The 18,296-nt window shown below is 43.7% G+C and overlaps 2 protein-coding genes across 8 annotated transcripts in view; one reads left to right on the top strand and one right to left on the bottom strand.

The window, feature by feature from the left end:
• MTFR2 (mitochondrial fission regulator 2) overlaps positions 1–15,317 on the bottom strand; it is a 28,082-nt gene extending 12,765 nt beyond the window's left edge. Inside the window, exons 1-7 of one of the 7 annotated variants that reach the window (XM_050949782.1) lie at positions 14,355–15,317; positions 8,809–8,883; positions 7,886–8,020; positions 7,364–7,468; positions 7,007–7,131; positions 2,488–2,708; positions 1,072–1,378 (exon numbers count right to left, since the gene is read on the bottom strand). In XM_050949782.1, coding sequence (XP_050805739.1) covers positions 1,072–1,378; positions 2,488–2,708; positions 7,007–7,131; positions 7,364–7,468; positions 7,886–8,020; positions 8,809–8,871 — 956 coding nt within the window. In that variant the 5' untranslated portion in view covers positions 8,872–8,883; positions 14,355–15,317. Of the gene's footprint in view, positions 1–1,071; positions 1,379–2,487; positions 2,709–7,006; positions 7,132–7,363; positions 7,469–7,885; positions 8,021–8,307; positions 8,419–8,808; positions 9,641–9,773; positions 9,821–9,903; positions 10,054–14,354 lie in introns of those variants that run through there. The other 6 variants (XM_050949780.1, XM_050949781.1, XM_050949785.1 and 3 more) reach the window with 6 other exon arrangements.
• PDE7B (phosphodiesterase 7B) overlaps positions 1–18,296 on the top strand; it is a 708,282-nt gene that overhangs the window by 324,713 nt on the left and 365,273 nt on the right. The window lies entirely within an intron of this gene.

Raw genomic sequence — 18,296 nt, 5'->3', positions numbered from 1 at the left:
GGGTAGGCTCCGTGAGAGCAATCAGGTCCCGCGCCGAAGTGAATGTCTCTGGCGTCGAAGGGACCAACATCTCAACCCCAGATCTTATAGGGGAGCTAGGAGGGACCGGACTCGACAGACCTCCGGGGCCCGGAGTCGACGGAATCCCTGCTGGTGGTGCCGCGGCAGAGGTAGGTGCCGGGAACTCCGCTCGAGTCTGCGAGGATGGAGTCGCAGACGTCGAGGGCCTTGCGGCGGGTCCCAGTGCCAGGGAAGGTCGGTGCCGGGGTGTCTTTCCGGTGCCGGCGTGGTCCGGTGCCGGCGCGGAGCCGGCGCTCTGCGTTGGGGCCACAGGGTTAAGTGCCGCTTCCATTAGGAAAGTCCTTAACCTCTGGTCCCTCTCCTTTTTTGCCCGAGGCTTAAAAGCCTTACAGATGCGGCACTTGTCTGAAATGTGCGATTCCCCCAGGCACTTCAGACAGGCATCGTGGGGATTGCTGGTCGGCATCGGCTTTTTGCAGGCCGAGCACTGTTTGAACTCCGGCGAACCAGGCATGGGCCCGGTGCCGGGCGCAGGGAAGGGCTACAGCCCAAACCCGCTAATAAGTATATACAGCTATACTACAAACAACAATAACTAACTACAATTTACAACTATCTACAACTATGAGAACAGTGAAACGAAGGAGAGCTAGGGACATGGAGGACAGCTATGCTGCGCTCCACAGTTCCAACGACAGACACGGCGGTAAGAAGGAATTGAGGAGCGGGCGGGCCGGCAGGGGTATATATCGAGCGCCATGGTGGCGCCACTCTAGGGGGCGACCTGCCGGCCCACTGGAGTTGCTAGGGTAAAAAGTCTTCCAACGAACGTGCACGCACGGCGCGCACACCTAACTGGAATGGATATGAGCAATCATTCGAAGAACTCCTCAAAGACCTCTCGAGGATCCTTTCAGTCCTATGATTCTATTATCTCAGACAGTTGTCAGGAGGACCTATCCATTAAACAGGTTTTCACCCAGCGTTATCTGCTGCTCCCTAAATACTGTGGTGTTGGCATATTTTTGGCTTACATTTAAATCAACTTACTTCTCAATAGTTCGCAGTCGGATTTTGTTTATATCCTTCAAAACATCCATCATACTAAGAACACCCTGGGTCTTTTGGTGTTCAGTTTTGTCAATAGTTGTTGAGCTGGTCTTACTTGTAGCACGACGTTGTTTAATAAGTTCAATTGCCGAATTACTGGCATCAAAGCCAGATGGTGCTATAGAGGGAAGTGGGGGAGGTGGAGGGATTACAAAGTGATCTGGTGTGGTAAACAATGGAGTAGAAGTCATTGCTGGCACTGGGAAAGAACCACTTGGAATGCCGAATGAATTCAAGACATCTGAACCTATCAAAGAAAATAAGTATTTTTTTAATTAAGAGAACACATTACTAATATTTGAAAGTTTGAGAAGATCAAGCCAAGTCCAAGGAGTCTGAGCTATATTGCAAGATCCTAATCTGGGAAGGACTGTTTTTTCTTAAAACGTCAAACACCTAGCACAACATGGTGCTACCAGAAATAATTACATACAAAAAAGAAAGAAAAACTGTTAAGCGAAAGTTATTTAGGTTTCAAAATCAAGCACTCGCATTTCCTAAATTTTGAGATTTAGGATGTCTGTGCAACCTTAAATCTGTCCATTTGTACATCCAGCCTGTGCACTGAACGAGGCAGGGATCCTGTTGGGGAAAAGCCATATGTGGCCACATAATTAAAAAGAATATCATAATGCATACAAACAAGCCTCAACTGGTCTCTCCCTCCACCTGCATAATTCTCATTGATACAGTAGCTCTCAGGCATACCCAGTGCAGAGCGTGTTGCTGTTGAGATATGGGTCCAGCTCTTTAGAATGTTTTGTTCAGTTATTTTGGCAGCATACCTACAATTGTACTAAGTACAAGGGAAATGGTAATTAACAGTTTATAACTCAGCTAAACCTATACAGAAAGCCACAAGACCAAGAAAAACCCTCTAGCCCAAGGGCCTTTCCCCTGCCGCATTATAAAGACTTGCTACAAACAATTTAGATGTTAAAAGCAAAAAAAAGTCAGAAGAATCTTTTATATTGCAGAGTGCTAGGCAGGCTAAATATAGCGTTGTTCCTTGCTCACCCTTATAACACAAAGGGTGAAGCTATCGAAATTGGTGGCCCAGGCACTCCCCCAGGTGACACTGCAGAATGAAACATACTTTTGTGGGCTTCACCAGAAAAGAAAAGATGATTTAAATCAACTCCATTGAAGGTGATGAACTGTCCACAAAGTGAGGAGAGTGAAAAAAAATTAAAATTATGAATATAAGAGACAGACAAAAACAATCCTGCATTCAAAATACTTTTCACTTAATTCACAGAAATTTAGATAAAAAGTAAATCATGGGATAAGTACTACAGGAATAAAACAAAGGAAAGCTCAAAGTTTAAAGACTAGTATAAACAAAAACAAACATACCTGATTGATTACTATTTCTTGATCCTTGCACTGCAACAATTGCAGCAATCTGTGCACGAAGAAGGGTTAACTCATTTTCAAGTGCAGAAATTTTTTTAATTGCGTCTTCACTCACAAGATTTTCTTTCTCTGCTCTACTTTTTAGAACAGTTGGCAAGGAAACTATAGCTGGAGATACATCATGGTCAACTGTAATTATTTCCTTTCCCCTTGATTCAGCCCTAAAAAATAAAAATGTAACTTTTAAAAGTTTCAGCTGAATAGTAACAATTTCATGCCCCTCACAGGGAAAAGAACTAGGTTAAAAATGCATTTTTTAAGTTATTGGCACAATAAATTGAAGTTATGAAACACCACTGACAATGACATTACGTTTTAATGTTTAAGAGCTTCATCTCTTTCACAAGCCATTCTGCATTACACGGTTTTATAAGCACTGAATTTTGCATTTTAAGTATTACATTTTTTTAAAAGGTTATCAAGTTTATCACCAAGAAGAAAAAAAAAACCCTTGAAAATGCGCTATTTAGAATACTTGGGCAATTTACTCAGGAGCAGAGATTGACCATTACACAATGGTTATGCTAAATAATTGGGTTGTAAAAAGAGGGGACAAAGAGCATTTTCTGCCAAGATACAATCAGAAAGGGGGCAGCTATAAATTTAGATGCATGAACAAGGAAGTGAAATGGGTGTAGAAGGTGATGAGACACACCCAGCTAGGATTCCCAAGTGTTGTTAGCCCCAGAAGCATAGGGTTCAGGGACAAGACAGCTGCACTGCGTGGAATACTAGACACACATTGTAGCCCTTATGGCAGATAATTAGAAAACATTAAACATATATAAACTGATGTGTCACCTGCTTGAGTAGATAGCCTGAAATAAAACCTAAAATCGTGTGACCTGCTTCATTCATCTCAATCAGGGCCCAGCGGATTTTCCAGCCAAGGAATCTGGCATTTTTCCCAAGATGCCATGGAATTCATCATTTTGCTTTAGGCAGGCATGTAACATTTTGTCTTCTGTCTCCCTGCCCTACCAGGATCTACCTGCAGTTTTCTCTTGCTCTCCAGGTTACTCAACAAGGAGAAGTTAATTTGGATTACAATGCATGCTCCCTTTAAGTATTCCATGGACCCAGAGTTGGAGTTCATCTTGCAGTTAAAATGGGGAAACTATACGAGTAGGCTGATGAATGAGGAAGCCTGGAGAATAACACAGTCAAGACCCAAGAAACTGGGGAGATAAGCCACGAAAGCTGGCTACAAGCTCCTCTTTTCTTTGGCAATTAGGTTCCATATACTGCATAGCATATATAGCTCTGGCCTGGTCTACACTACGCGTTTAAACCGATTTTCGCAGCGTTAAACTGATTTAATGGCGCACCTGTCCACACTACGAGGCCCTTTTTATCGATATAAAGGGCTCTTTAAATCGGTTTCTGTACTCCTCCCCAACGAGAGGAGTAGTGCTAAAATCGGTATTACCATATCGGATTAGGGTTAATGTGGCCGCAAATCGATGGTATTGGCCTCCAGGCGGGTATCCCACAGTGCACCACTGTGACCGCTCTGGACAGCAATCTGAACTTGGATGCAGTGGCCAGGTAAACAGGAAAAGCCCCGCGAACTTTTGAATTACATTTCCTGTTTCCCCAGCGTGGAGCTCTGATCAGCACGGGTGGCAATGCAGTCCCAAATCCAAAAAGAGCTCCAGCATGGACTGTACGGGAGATACTGTATGGGGAAACAAATCTGTTCTATCAGAGTTCCGTTACAGAAGACAAAATGCCAAAGCGTTTGAAAAAAATCTCCAGGCTACACAGTGCTGCGTGACAAGCGTAACGGAAAGCCAAAGAATCAAATGGACGCTCATGGAGGGGGGGGGGGTACTGAGGACTCCAGCTATCCCACAGTCCACAGCAGTCTCCGAAAAGTATTTGCATTCTTGGCTGAGCTCCCAGTGCCTGTAGGTTCAAACACATTGTCCAGCGTGGTTCAGTGTACAGCTCGTCAATTTACTCCCTCCCCCCACCACGTGAAAGAAAAGGGAAAGAAATCGTTTGACTTTTTTCAGTGTCGCCCTATTTCTATTGAATGCTGCTGGTAGACGCGATGCTGCAGCAGTGAAGAGCAGTATCCACTCTTCTCCCCTCCCCGGTGGCAGACGGTACAATATGACTGCTATCCATCGTCACCATCACCCCGTGAGTGCTCCTGGCTGGCCTCAGGTGAGGCTGGCCGGGGGCGCCTGGGTAAAAATAGGAATGATTCCTGGTCATTCCCAGTAGATGGTACAGAACGGCTGGTAACCGTCCTCATCATAGCAACTGGGGGCTGAGCTCCATCAGCCCCCTCCCTTTCCTGTGTAAAGAAAAGATTCTGTACTGCCTGGACTATCATAGCAGTGGGATGCTGGGCTCCTGTCCCCCGCAGCGCTTAATGTTCTGCCTGGACTGTCATAGCATCAGGAGGCTGCCTCCTCCTCATTTTATCTCACTAACAAGTCACTGTTTCTTATTCCTGCATTCTTCATAACTTCATGACACAAATGGGGGGACACTGCCACAGTAGCCCAGGAAGGTTAGGGGAGGAGGGAAGCAACGGGTGGGGTTGTTGCAGGGGCACCCCCTAGAATGGCATGTAGCTCATCATTTCTGCGGGATCTGACACAGAGCAGCTGTACTCTCTGGTACACTGGTTCTCTAGTACACTTGCCCCATATTCTAGGCAGGACTGACTATTTTTAGAAACCATAAAGGAAGGATTGACTCAGGGAGTCATTCCCAGTTTTGCCTTTGCGCCCCCGGCCGACCTCAGCCAGGGGCACCCATGATAGTAGCAGACGGTACAGAACGACTGATAACAGTCTCTGGTATCATGCAAAAGCAAATTAATGCTGCTGTGTAGCGCTGCAGTAACGCCTCTGTTAGCGGCATCCAGTACACATACGGTGACAGTAAAAAAAAGCTGAACGGGCTCCATGGTTGCCGTGCTATGGCGTCTGCCAGGGCAATCCAGGGAAAAAGGGTGCGAAATGATTGCCTGCCGTTGTTTTCCCAGAGGAAGGAATGAGTGATGACATTTACCCAGAACCACCCGCGACAATGATTTTTGCCTCATCAGGCACTGGGATCTCAACCCAGAATTCCAAGGGGCGGGGGAGACTGCGGGAACTATGGGATAGCAACAGAATAGTTACCCACAGTGCAACACTCCGGAAATCGATGCTAGCCTCGGACCATGGACGCAGACCGCTGAATTAATGTGCTTAGTGTGGCCGAGTGCACTCGACTTTATACAATCTGTTTTACAAAACCGGTTTATGTAAAATCGGACTAATCCCGTAGTGTAGACTTACCCTCTGTGTGTAGCTGTCTGAGAAAGTCTTATGATCACCTCCTGAGCCATTTCTAATAACTAAATTGCCAGATCATAAAAATTATTCTCTTTTTCTATGATTTGTGCAATTCTCTCAGTTTTTGTAGTACAGAGGCAATGTGACATCACTAACAGCTCAAATACCGTGGTAAGAAGAGGCATTAGAACTGCAATATTTCTTCTAACCCCAAAAAAGCAAAACATACCAGCCAATTCTGATCTCCCTACTTTATCTTGTAGTTTCACACCAACAAACAAGATCAGAAGAAGACAAACCTATGTAATATAAAAACTAGATTTGCAATATCCAATAAAAATACCAAATGTTAATTGAGCTGTGGGTTAGTCATCTGAACACACTAAGAAGCATAACTATATTCTAGCTCTGAAATATCCACTTCCTCTGTGACCTTGGATAAAAGTCATTTAAAAGGGACACGGTCAATTTTGTGTCAATTAATAATTTTAAAGTTAAAACTAACTTCCTGTGCTATGCCTGTCCAAGTTCCGCAACAATATTTGTTGTTTTACAAATTATACTTTAGTAATTATCTTCCTTTTGGACTGCATGAAAGCAGAAAAAAATTAAATGAAAGAAGAAATGGTGAAACAGCCTATACACAAGGCAAACAAACTTTTAAAAGACTTAAAACTTTTCTTTCAATTATCGTAATAGCAATGGGCAAACCTTTAACATGACAGATTTTGAGTTAACAGGAACCTTTTAATACTTCTGTCCCAGTGTTCTAATCTACAAAAAGGAGACAGTGTTCATTTCCCAAAAATAAGAGGTTAGAGGTGATAATCTCATGGAGTGTTAGGATTAGATTCCATCAACATTCACCCCACCCCTAAAAGCTTTGTGAATGAAAACACAATGTGCAAGTGCCAGGAATGTTCTGTATAATAAAGGGAGGAAAGAACTCCAAGTCTGGGACTCCTTCAATCTATGTGTATGCTATATAATGCTAGCTAAAGGGTAGGCAAGAATTGCTGGGGGGAAAAAAATCAAGAGAAAGAGCTAACTTCTAAAGTGTCAATTTTGCTAGGGACCAGAAAGGCTTAGACTATTGCCAATATCACAGGCTATAGAACCTGAATCATTCCTACCAAAATAAGCACAGAGCCTTTACTTGCCTAAATCTAGCAAAAGATTCGCCCTCATCATTTACCACCCTCAGAATATCACCAAGAGAAGGAACTACAGGGTTTGGAGTTGTACTTCGTTCGTCATAATCCAAAGAATTCCGGTCTTGGACCATCTAAAAGAAAAGAAAGAAGTCAGCCCTCTGCAAAGTAAAGAATTCGAGGTTAACAATAAAACTTCCTCAAATAAGAGGGACTCAGTATTAGATAAGTGACAGATATTGAACAGAAAAGATGCAGTATACCATAATCATGAAAGATAAAAAGATTAGGAAAGCCACTGTTAAATTTAACGTGAGACTTCTTGCTTAAATAATTAAATGTTAAGAGTAGCAATAACCCACTCACCTGAAAGTGAGGTCTTGGACAAGGTTCTAAAGAAAGAACTGTCCCAAGTCTACGAACAATGCTTCGCGAAGATCCATATTCCTTACTTTGCCAAGCTGATATAATCTAAAAGTTAAACAAAAGAAATCTGGGTTTTTAACTCAATGGAACAAAAATTTATATTTTTCAAAATCATTAAGAAGTCGTATCATACGTGATCTGACCGGTTACATACTTAGATTGGTCTACAAAAATGTTTGCTATCTTAATGGATCAAGGGTTCAGAAATGGCCTTAGGAGGAACTCTCTTCCTAGACCAGTTTTTAAGTTTCTGGAGTGTACGTGGTGATGAGCCAGGACATTCTACATGAAAATCAATAGGGGATGAAACTAACTACCCTCCTAGACAGGAGGGTATCTAGAAGGTCTGCTGGAGAACAAAGGCTCGACCCAGAACAAATGAGTCAATATAGCCTGTATCTCGATACACACACCACTGCTAGCAAAAATAGGTGGGGAAAGCATAAAAAAAGTTTAAGATACCTTCACCTGACATTTCCTTATGATAGCATGTACCTGCTGAAAGTGCCTTCTTGAGAAGGGGGTTGAAGGAAGACATGTTTCAATCATATGGCCAATGCTGCTATTGTCTATATGAGCTTCCCACCTTGGTATGAACTGCCAAAAGAAAAGGCTACTGTCAAACCAGTGAACTTTAAACAAAAAACCAAAACAAAAGTTAGTCAGTGTAACCCTGTCTACACTAGCACTTTTCCTACAGTTAGTCTAGCACTAGTGCAGTTCTACCAGTAGCAACAGTGCTATAGAACAGGTAGTGACATTTTTACTACCACATTATTTAAGTCTGCACATAGATCTGAGAAATGCTGAGCAAACATAAGTTCTTTGAGGTTAAAACTCGTGGTGCTATAATTAGCGCTGGACATTTTCAGTGTAATACACACCAAAAAGAGTTCCATAACAGTCTGACACATGAGGTTTTCTTAGCATTATGGTCCTGATCCAAAGATGGTGAGTCCCTGTGATCTCTATTGAAATCCATAGGAGCTGTATGTACACAGCACCTCCCATGATAAGGGTCTATAAAATATGGAATTAATTGCTATTTGGAAGTCTTTACATGCTAGCTAATATATGAAGGCAAAATGTAACAGACAAGTAAAATCATCAGATGGGCCTTATGGCTTGTCTACAGAAGGAAGTTTACCAGAATAATTATACCACTATAGTTAAGTGTACACATAGGGTTACTGGTATGTGTATAAATTATGCTATTATCCCAGGAACATATTACCCCTTACTGCAGCACACATCCCTCATTCACCACCAGCACACATGGACAGAAATCTAACACAACACATTCCTTCACCTATCCTCACTCATGCTTACCAGACAACCATGAACTCGAGCAGCAAACCAATGGATCAGCACTAGTAATAGTTTACCTGATCAGCTGGTACACCAAAGTATTCTAGAAGTTGCCTTATGAGATTCAGCAGCAGAGCCATTTACAGAGCAGTCTGAGAATTCAAAAGTTATAAACATTAGTTTCATTTATATCCCAGAAGAGTTCAGGATACCCTTCCTACAGCTGCAAATAGAAGACAGCATCACTTCAAGACAAGAGACAAACTCCTGCTCAGACTTCTCCATATGCGAAGGGTTTACTTCTATCCCCCCCCCCCCGACCACAGTGAGAACAGATTCGAGCCCCAATGCAGCTGAGAAGCCAGAATATCAAATGCTGGACCCCTAAATATACATTCATCACTTGAGACCCAGTGATCTTAGCCCTGAATCTTGTTTTAAAATCAGCAATATTTGAATAAGGAACGTTCCATTGTTTTAGATGCAATTGGAGGGCCTCTCTCCTCTAACGATGTATCACCAGTTTCCTTTTTAAAAAAGCTGGAAATGTTGGTAATGGAAAAGCTGCTCAGAAGTACTGTGAAATGTGGTTACTTTTACTGAGTTCATAAAAGCCCCCCTCCCCCGCGGTTTGTTTGCTAGCGAAGAACAGGAAGCTCCCACTGAGCCCGCCTGAGGACTAGACTTTATTCTGTACGGAGGCGCCGTGTGAATGAGGTGCCTCGACACTGGTGCAACACGACAGCTCCGCCAGGGGAGGCCTCCGCCCCGGGCTTGTCAAGTCGCGCTGTGAGCTCGGCCAGGCCGGTCCCTGGGGCCCGGCTGAGTGAACAGGCCGGTGTCGGAACGGGCTGCCAGGCGCTTGCGGCCCAGCTCGGTGAGATCTCCAGGTCCGCCCAGCCGCGCCCCGAGGGGCCTAGGGCGGGGCCACTGCTCCCTACACCAACGAACCCGGCCCCGCTCCAGAGCGGGAGCAGCGAGACCGACACGTCACGCAGCCCCGCCCATCGGCTCTGGCCCGGGGACCCCGCCAAGAACAGACCCTAAATAACCTGCAACTCGGCGCCAGCGCCGCCGCCACTTCCCCTTCAACGGTTACAGCGCCCGCGCGCCCGGCAAGGGGACTGACGCCAGGCGCGTGACGCGACGTGTGCGGCCCCCTCCCCTCTTACTCAGGCTCGCGCTCCTCCAGGCCTCACGATGGTCCTTCCCGGAGCCCCCCGCCCCTCCCCTCGGCGCTACGCCGCTGCAAAATCAAATCAAAACTAGCGCCTCGCAAGGCCGATTGGGTAGAGTGGATGGGGGCGTGACGCACAAATCGACCCAACAAGGGCTAGGGGCGTGGCAGAAAGCGAGGATTCTATAGCTGAACCAATAGGAAAGCGGGGGGTGGGGGGAGTGTTCCGCTCGCTGAGGCTGGGGCGCTCTCCTGCCTCGGTCGAACCGGGTAAGTTACTCTAGGACTGACGCAGGTTCCGCGCCCGCGCCGCTGCCACGTGCCGCCGCAGTCAGCGAGCCTGCCCTAGCAGCCGCTGTCCGCCTCGGGGCGGTGTCCGGGAGCGGCTGCCCGCTGTGCCGCGCTGCCCTCGGAGCTGGCGGGGGGGGAACGCCGCGGTTAGGGGGTCAAGCACGTCAGGCACCTGGCACGTGCGTGTGTGAGCCGCTTTCGGGCCACCTCCCTTATTAAAAGGGGAGCGGGAACTTAATCCATTCCCTCTGGAATGTCTTTGCCTGCCGGTTACAAGTCACGTTACTGGAGCTGGCATTTATATGCATAACTTCTGCCGTTTGCTTTGTGCATTTCCTGGCACTTCGCATATAGAAAAGTTCAGCGTTTCTTTTGTGTGGTCAGATTCCCCGGTTCCTGACGTGTGAGCACTTCATACAGCAGCCCAGGAGAGAAAAATACAATCACACGTCATTGGCACACCAGTGAGACACAACCAATCTTGGGAGAAAGGACGGGTGAGGCAGGGGTTGGGAGTTGAGCAGTACCTGAAACTACTTTTATCTCGTTTTTAAAAACTAACTTTCAAATTGATGTCCCTCTGAGTTCATACTAATGAGGGTGGGGGAAGCAAATAGGATCCCTTCTACCCGTGCTCTAAAATTCCAGAAATAATCTTTCGTGCATCTAGCTATATGAAGTAAACTGAAAAAAATTCTTACCAAATCTCATACAATTTCACACCCACTTTTCTAAAGGCATGTTGCCAATTTTACAATGTATGATCCTGATTCAGCAACTGTTCATTGGATGCAGAGGTCTTTGTGAGCAGATCCAGTTGCAAAATCAAGATAGTAGCTTGTGAAGGTGACTTGTCTCCCAAAAAACCCTACTCAGTATAGGGTGACCAGATGTCCCGATTTTACAGGGACAGTCAAGATATTTGGGGCTTTGTTTTATATAGGCACCTATTACCCACCCTCACCCCCGTCCTGATTTTCACACTTGCTGACTGGTCATCCTAACTCAGCTACTACCTATTCCAGCAAATATCTATTACTACTGTGCCCTACCCGTCTAAAAAGCGTGGCCATTAATAGGTTTTTTGTTCATTGGTACCTGTTCAGAGTAAAATGCACTGTACAAAAGAACTGCAGTTCTCCCTCATTTTACCTTGCAGACTACCCTTCCAGTTGAGGCTAAGTGGACCAGTCCCTTTGAATATTCCTTTATTTAAAAACAGAGCCAGAATGGTAAGCATTGATTTTTCTGTCATGCTCTATCACGCTCTTAAGAAATTTTTCAGTTCCTAAATCTAATACTACAGAATAGAAGTATTTTTTAAAAATAATGAGTAAAACAAACTTCTCTGCGATCACAATTTTATATAGTTTGTATTTAGATTATGGTAACTTCTTCACAGTACATAACAAGCAAGAACATCTAAAGTGTGTATTAGGACAGTTTTTCATATCCATTACATACTTGCCAAAAAGCATTATGAACTGTCTCTTTTGTTTGCAATGGTAGATGAGATTATGATTTACAGTATTTCCATTACAATGGAGGCAGAGTAACACCCTAGTCTCTTTTCATAGCTACACCAGTACAAGAATGGACACTTTGACTATAGGAAACCAATTGTAGGATTTGTCCTCAACCTCATGCAACAGAGAAGTGACTATTAAAGAAAAAGGATGCCTTCTGGCCTCATCATGTTTCTGGACCATCCAAACATACAAGTTCTGTATTTAGCTCTTCAGGTAATTGCTTTCTCTGTAAAAATTCCAACTTTGTACATTCAGTTACAATCAAACAACAGTATTTAGTGAATTGGTAACTGAAAACTTACTACTGTAATTTTCCCTTAGTTTAAAACATAGTAGCAGAATTGCTTCTGTGGAAGTCTATCTGTTTAGGGGAGAAGCTTTACTTTGCCCGGATGCAAATAAATTCATCTGTATAAAATACTTGCTCCATATTCTAGCATAGACTATGTTATGTATTTTTTCAGTTATGTAGTCATTTTAGGTGTCACACTAAATAACCATTTGTCACACAATTTTAATGTCACTTAAAAAAAAAAGTCAGCTATTCACCAAAACATATAATCCACAGATAATTAAAACTGGCCTTGGCTGTTACTAGATGTTAGTTTCTGATGAAGACAGTATGCTTTTGCTGGGAGGAATGCTTGAGATTGTGTGCCTCATTGATGGTACTGCTGCATGTAACTTGTGTACTACTTTGTGAAAATATTCTTCATTCCCAGTGCAGTCCTTTCAATGCTCACTTAATTCCTTACCGTACTGCCTTTCTGCTTCCAACTATGTGCCCTGATGGGCGCAATGCATAGCAACTGCTGCCATCAATGTCACTTGATAGGTCATATAACCTAGAAACACTTTTCTATTATGGCTTTGAGAAGATGTGGAAGGTTGTATAAGAATTGCTTGTTTGAGAACTTCTCAGCTTTCTTAATGATTTACAAGGCCATGTAATACTTTGTTTTCTTAGACAGGATTAATCCCCTTTAATTTGTGATGCATAATGAAGATCTTGGATGAGAGAGGAAATATTCTTGTCACTAGCACATAAATTGTCTTTTTAAAATCTTATAGTATTTAGGAGCTCAGCAGGGAGGCTTCAATTTTGTAATGGTTGTTTTGATCTGGTGTTCTAACAACAATGTAATAAGGAACTCATACTTCTGAAAGACAGCAACTGGAGGTAGTCACACATGCTTATATGCTTCATTCTCATCATCTTGTTTCTCATTTTATAATCTTTCACCTCTATTTGTGTATGGAAGAAGTGGGGTAGGGGACGAAATCAACCACTATTTCCTGGAGCTGATTTTGAAGTCATGTTCTCATGCAATACCTATTGCAGTATATATTAAGTCAATGATTCTGCCAGCCTGTCATTCAAACTTGGGTCTGGATAAGGCAAGTCTCTTTCTTCTGCACATCATCAGATGCTTACTTGTTATATGCTCGCATGAATGACTGGAGAAATCAGACACCCATGAGATCCAGAAATTTCTGCATCAGTGACAGCATGGAACCTTCCAACCCAGTCATTCTTGCATCACTTAACCTCTTGCATGGACCATTAATGAGTTAATTAGTAAATTACTATTAAATGTCACCCTGATGCGTAAGTGTTATTGGTCAGTTAGTCAAAGCACCGGAACTTTATTTCTGCAGTCTGACTCCTGTCACAAGCTGAATTTCAAATTTTAAGGTATATAATTCTACATTGTCCACATTGCCACTCTTAAGTAAAAACCTTTGTTTGCAAACTGTTAGTATTCAAAATATTTTCCATCACCTTTGCAGGCACTTCATTTTCTTTCAGAATGTTCTTCCAATTATGTAATTATCTAGTTATGAACATCAGAGTTACAAATGACCAGTCCAACACCTCGCTGGAACTGGAAGTACACAATCAGGCAACAGCAGAGACACCCCCTCCCCACACACACAAAGGCAAATATAGTACAGTACTGTTAAATGTAAACTAGTTTAAAAAAAAGGAAAGCATCATTACTTCTGCATAGTACAGTTTCAACGCTGTATTAAGTCAATGTTCAGCTGTAAACTTTTGAAAGAACAACCATAATGTTTTGTTCAGAGTTACGAACAACCTCCATTCCCAAGGTGTTCTTAATACGGGGTTCCACTGTATGACAAACAGTGGTATGACTGAAAGGTTGGAGAACTTGAAGAAATGTAGTAAGCCTGAGTTTGCAGCTTCTGAGCTATGACCAGGATTAACAATTTAAAATAAAAAAAAATCCATAGTTTTTCAAGTTCTAGCATTTTAAACTCACTCATGTATTTTAAAGAACAAAGTGTAAGTTTTAATACTTGAAATATTCTAGGCTCCAGTTTCAATTTGTGAATGAAAACTTTAAGAAGTTAAAAGGAAATGAACATCAAGGTTCTTATGCCTATTAAGGAATAAGTTAGGATGGGGAAGGGGTAAAGTTATATGGGTGAGGATATGGCTAGCAAAAGGGACTGGATATTAAATGTGGGTGGACTTATCAAGCGTTAGAATTTAGACACTTCTGGAATGTGGGCAACCATCTCAGCATCTTTGTATATAAGATTACTTTGAAGATTAAAAATAATGAAATAGCTATTGAATTCATGAGCTGAGTCATCTGACCTGTAATAAATGAGGAAGTTGGTGATCAATATTGCAGGCTGGTGTTTAGTGGTCATCAGCATCATATCATATATCTCCATATGCCTAAAACTGAAGAAAGGAAACGTGCAAGGAAATGATTGGAGGGATAGAAGAAGAGAGTTCTTTTAAAGTAAACACAGTAGTGGCAAGATAACTTACACCCCTATAACAGTGCAGAAAATCAGTTTACTTAGCTTCAAGATCAAAGTGTCTTTGAATGAAACCTAGTGGAAAAGAGCAGAGTATTGAGTGTGATTTCTTCCTGGGTTCAGACAGGAGCACAGAGCCTTAGAAGCAACCTATGCCCAAAAGCTGTCATCCATTGCTATTCTAGTCAGTGGTACAGCCAGGGGAGATTTTCTGCTCTCTTATTCAGTGGTCTAGGGAGATGCAAATAAACTGAAAATTCTCCTCCCTTTTATCCAGAAGGATGGGAAGAAAAGCCAGAAAGGGAATTGCAAACTAGCCTCAGATGGAGCATGCAGCTTCCATGTGAGGTGGAAGCAGAGACATTACATCTGAAGCTGAATGTGGCTTCAGCTGTCTCTGTACACTGAAGTAAAGAGCGAGAGAGAGACACTGCATCTCCTCCCTCTTCTGCTAAAGATGACTAGACACAGACCAGAATAAAGAATTCTTATAAAAAACTGTCCTAACTAAGCCAGGAGTAGGCAAACTCTGGCCCAGGGGCCACATCCAACCCTCCAGACATTTTAATCTGGCCCTCAAGCTCCCTCCAGGGAGCAGGGTCTGGGGCTTGCCTTGTTCTGGCACTCCAGCCGGGTAAGCAAAGGCTTTCCCTGCTCTGCGTGACTCCTGGAAGCAGCGTCATGTCCCTACTCTGGCTCTTCCACACGGGCAACCACAGGGCTCCGCATGCTGCCGTCACCCCAAGCACCACCCCTGAACCTCTCACTGGCTGGGAACTGTGGCCAAAAGGAACTGCAGCCAAAAGGAACTGCAGGGGCGGTGCCTGTGGACGGGGCAGCGTGCAGATCTGCCTGGCTGTGGCTCTGTGTAGGAATGGATGGGGGACATGCCACTGCTTCTGGAGCTGCTTGAGGTAAGCGCCGCCCAGAGACTGCACCCCGACCGCTTCCGTTGCTCCCTGCCCAAGCCCTGATCCCCCTCCTGCCCTCAAATCCCTCAGTCCCAGCCCAGAGCACTCTCCTGCACCCCCCCAACCGCTCATCCTCAGCCCCACCACCTGCACCCCCAGCTGGAGCCCTCAACCCCTCGCTGCACTCCAACCCTCAATTTCGTGAGCATTCATGGCCCACCATACAATTTCCATATCCAGATGTGGCCCTTGGGCCAAAAAGTTTGCCCAACCCCCTAAGCTGTGAGCACCATAGTTAAGATGGGAGATGTTTCCAAATGTGGCAGTAAGCTAAGGTAGGCTGAAGACTACTGCAGCCTCCAGTTCAACTGTTGACAGCATTTAAAAAGCTGCTTTGGGATGTGGCAAATCAAATCTAGCAAGCCACCAGTAGTCGTTAAGAGGAATAGTAGCAGCAGAGCAGTTTATGGTTCAGGCCTCCCCAAGCTAGTTGGGGTGGGGTTGGGTTTGGGGCAGGGGCAACTCCCAAAGCAGCTGGATTCTATAGGGCAGAAAGAATTGAAGAAAGTTTCCAGTAAGCAAAAGAGCTGCATAGATAGTACGGGCTGTTTTGCTTTTTTCCCCAAGATTGGGGAGTTGAATGCAAAATAAACACTGAAAGGATCTTTGAGCTGGTGCCTAGTGTCATAAACAGATAGCTAAGGGTTAATGTCTCTTTCACCTGAAGCACCTGACCAGAGGACCAATCAGGAAACCGGATTTTTTCAACTCTGGGTGGAGGGAATTGTGTGTCTGAGTCTTTTGTCTGTCTGCCTGCTTTCTCTGAGCTTTGGAGAAGCAGTTTCTACTTTCTAGTCTTCTGTTTCTAAGTGTAAGGACAAAGAGATCAGATAGTAAGTTCTATGGTTTCTTTTCTTTGGTATTTGCATGAATATAAGTGCTGGAGTGCTTTGATTTGTATTCTTTTTGAATAAGGCTGTTTATTCAATATTCTTTTAAGCAATTAACCCTGTATTGTATCATCTTAATACAGAGAGCACATTTATATGTATTTTTCTCTCTTTTTTATATAAAGCTTTCTTTTAAGACCTGTTGGAGTTTTTCTTTACTTCAGGGAAATTGAGTCTGTACTCACCAGGGAATTGGTGGAAGGAAGAAATCAAGGGGAGATCTGTGTGTTGGATTGCTAGCCTGATTTTGCATTCCCTCTGGGGGAATAGGAAAGTACTTTTTGTTTCCAGGATTGGGAACAGAGAGGGAGATTCACTCTGTTTGGATTCACAGAGCTTGTGTCTGTGTATCTCTCCAGGAGCACCTGGAGGGGGGAAGGGAAAAAGGATTATTTCCCTTTGTTGTGAGACTCAAGGGATTTGGGTCTTGGGGTCCCCAGGGAAGGTTTTTCAGAGGGACCAGAGTGCCCCAAAACACTCTAATTTTTTGGGTGGTGGCAGCAGGTACCAGGTCCAAGCTGGTAACTAAGCTTGGAGGTTTTCATGCTAACCCCCATATTTTGGACGCTAAGGTCCAAATGTGGGACTAATTTGCCCAGATGTCTCCTGAACAAAATAGCCTCACTGTGATATTATAGGAGAGGAAGCAGATCTGGCCTTATTAAACTAGTGTGTAAGTGTCGTCCACCACTAACTCACCCAGACCTTAATTCAAAATTCAATGTAGCGACAAAAAGTATCTAGCAGGAAAAACTAGATCAGCGGTCCCCAACGCGGTGCCCATGGGAGCCATGGCACTCGCCAGAGCATTTATGTGCGCCCACCTAGTACCCAGCAGGGGAGAGAAGCTGTGGCCCCGTGCCTGCCAGGGACAGAACTCTGGGGCTGCAGGCACCGTTGTTCTCTGTCCTTGGCAGGTGCAGTGCTGCGGCATCCTCTCCAGCTTCTCCGGGGCTGCAGGCTGCGGGCGCCAGTGTTCTCTGTCCCCGGCAGGCACAGGGCCGCGGTTTCTCTCCAGCTTCGAAGCCGCCTGCCGGGGACAGAGAACTCCGGGGCTGCAGGCTTCATTCCATGTTAAAGTAAGAATAATAAATATATTTGGACCAGCAGTTCAACAATGGTTTACTTTTTTTAAATAAATAAAGATGAAAACTGTTTGATATTTATTTTGTAAAAACTCCTTAATTTTTCTTACTAGATAAAAAAGAGCAAATCCACATGGTAAGGTGAAAGTAATTGCTGAATAATTTAATTAATACCTTTTACATGTAAAATTACCCTTTTTATCTTATGGATTCATATATTATGTAATATTAAATATGATTTTTTTGTATTATTTAATGTACAAATACAAAATAAGCCTTGAAAAATTGTTGGCGCCCACCACATTCTTCTGAAAACATGAATGTGCTACTGGCCACAAAAAGGTTGGGGACCACTGAACTAGATAATTCTTACTACTTTTCCTGTAGATGTGATCCCAACAATTGTCTTCAGCTTCTAGCAAGAGAAATACAAATGTACTGACTACTCCTCGTATGAGCCAAACAGATGCTCCAGAAGTATCCAATTAAAAGTTCAAAGCACAACTCTTCCTTAACAGTTCCAACAAGAATGCAAAGACCATTACTCTTCACATTGAAGGACTAGATAATGTGGTAGGAATTTAAGTTTTACTCAATGCCTTTTATTCAAGCTCAAATAATTGTCTTTATATCACCACTCCTAATTTTAATTGTGTAATTTCTCACGTGGGTTCTCCAAGGGAATCTGCAACTGAAATCTCTAGGAGAATGTCTGTTTAAAAAGTATCAGAGGAGTAGCCATGTTAGTCTGGATCTGTTAAAAAGCGATGGAGTCTTGTGGCACCTTATAGACTAACAGATGTATTGGAGCATAAACCTTCATGGC

The sequence above is a fragment of the Gopherus flavomarginatus genome, chromosome 4 (genome assembly GCF_025201925.1).
Source record: "Gopherus flavomarginatus isolate rGopFla2 chromosome 4, rGopFla2.mat.asm, whole genome shotgun sequence".
In the NCBI taxonomy this organism is placed as follows: domain Eukaryota; kingdom Metazoa; phylum Chordata; order Testudines; family Testudinidae; genus Gopherus; species Gopherus flavomarginatus.
The sequence above is the reverse complement of the archived record's forward strand: the minus strand, read 5'-3'. Positions and strand labels throughout refer to the sequence as shown.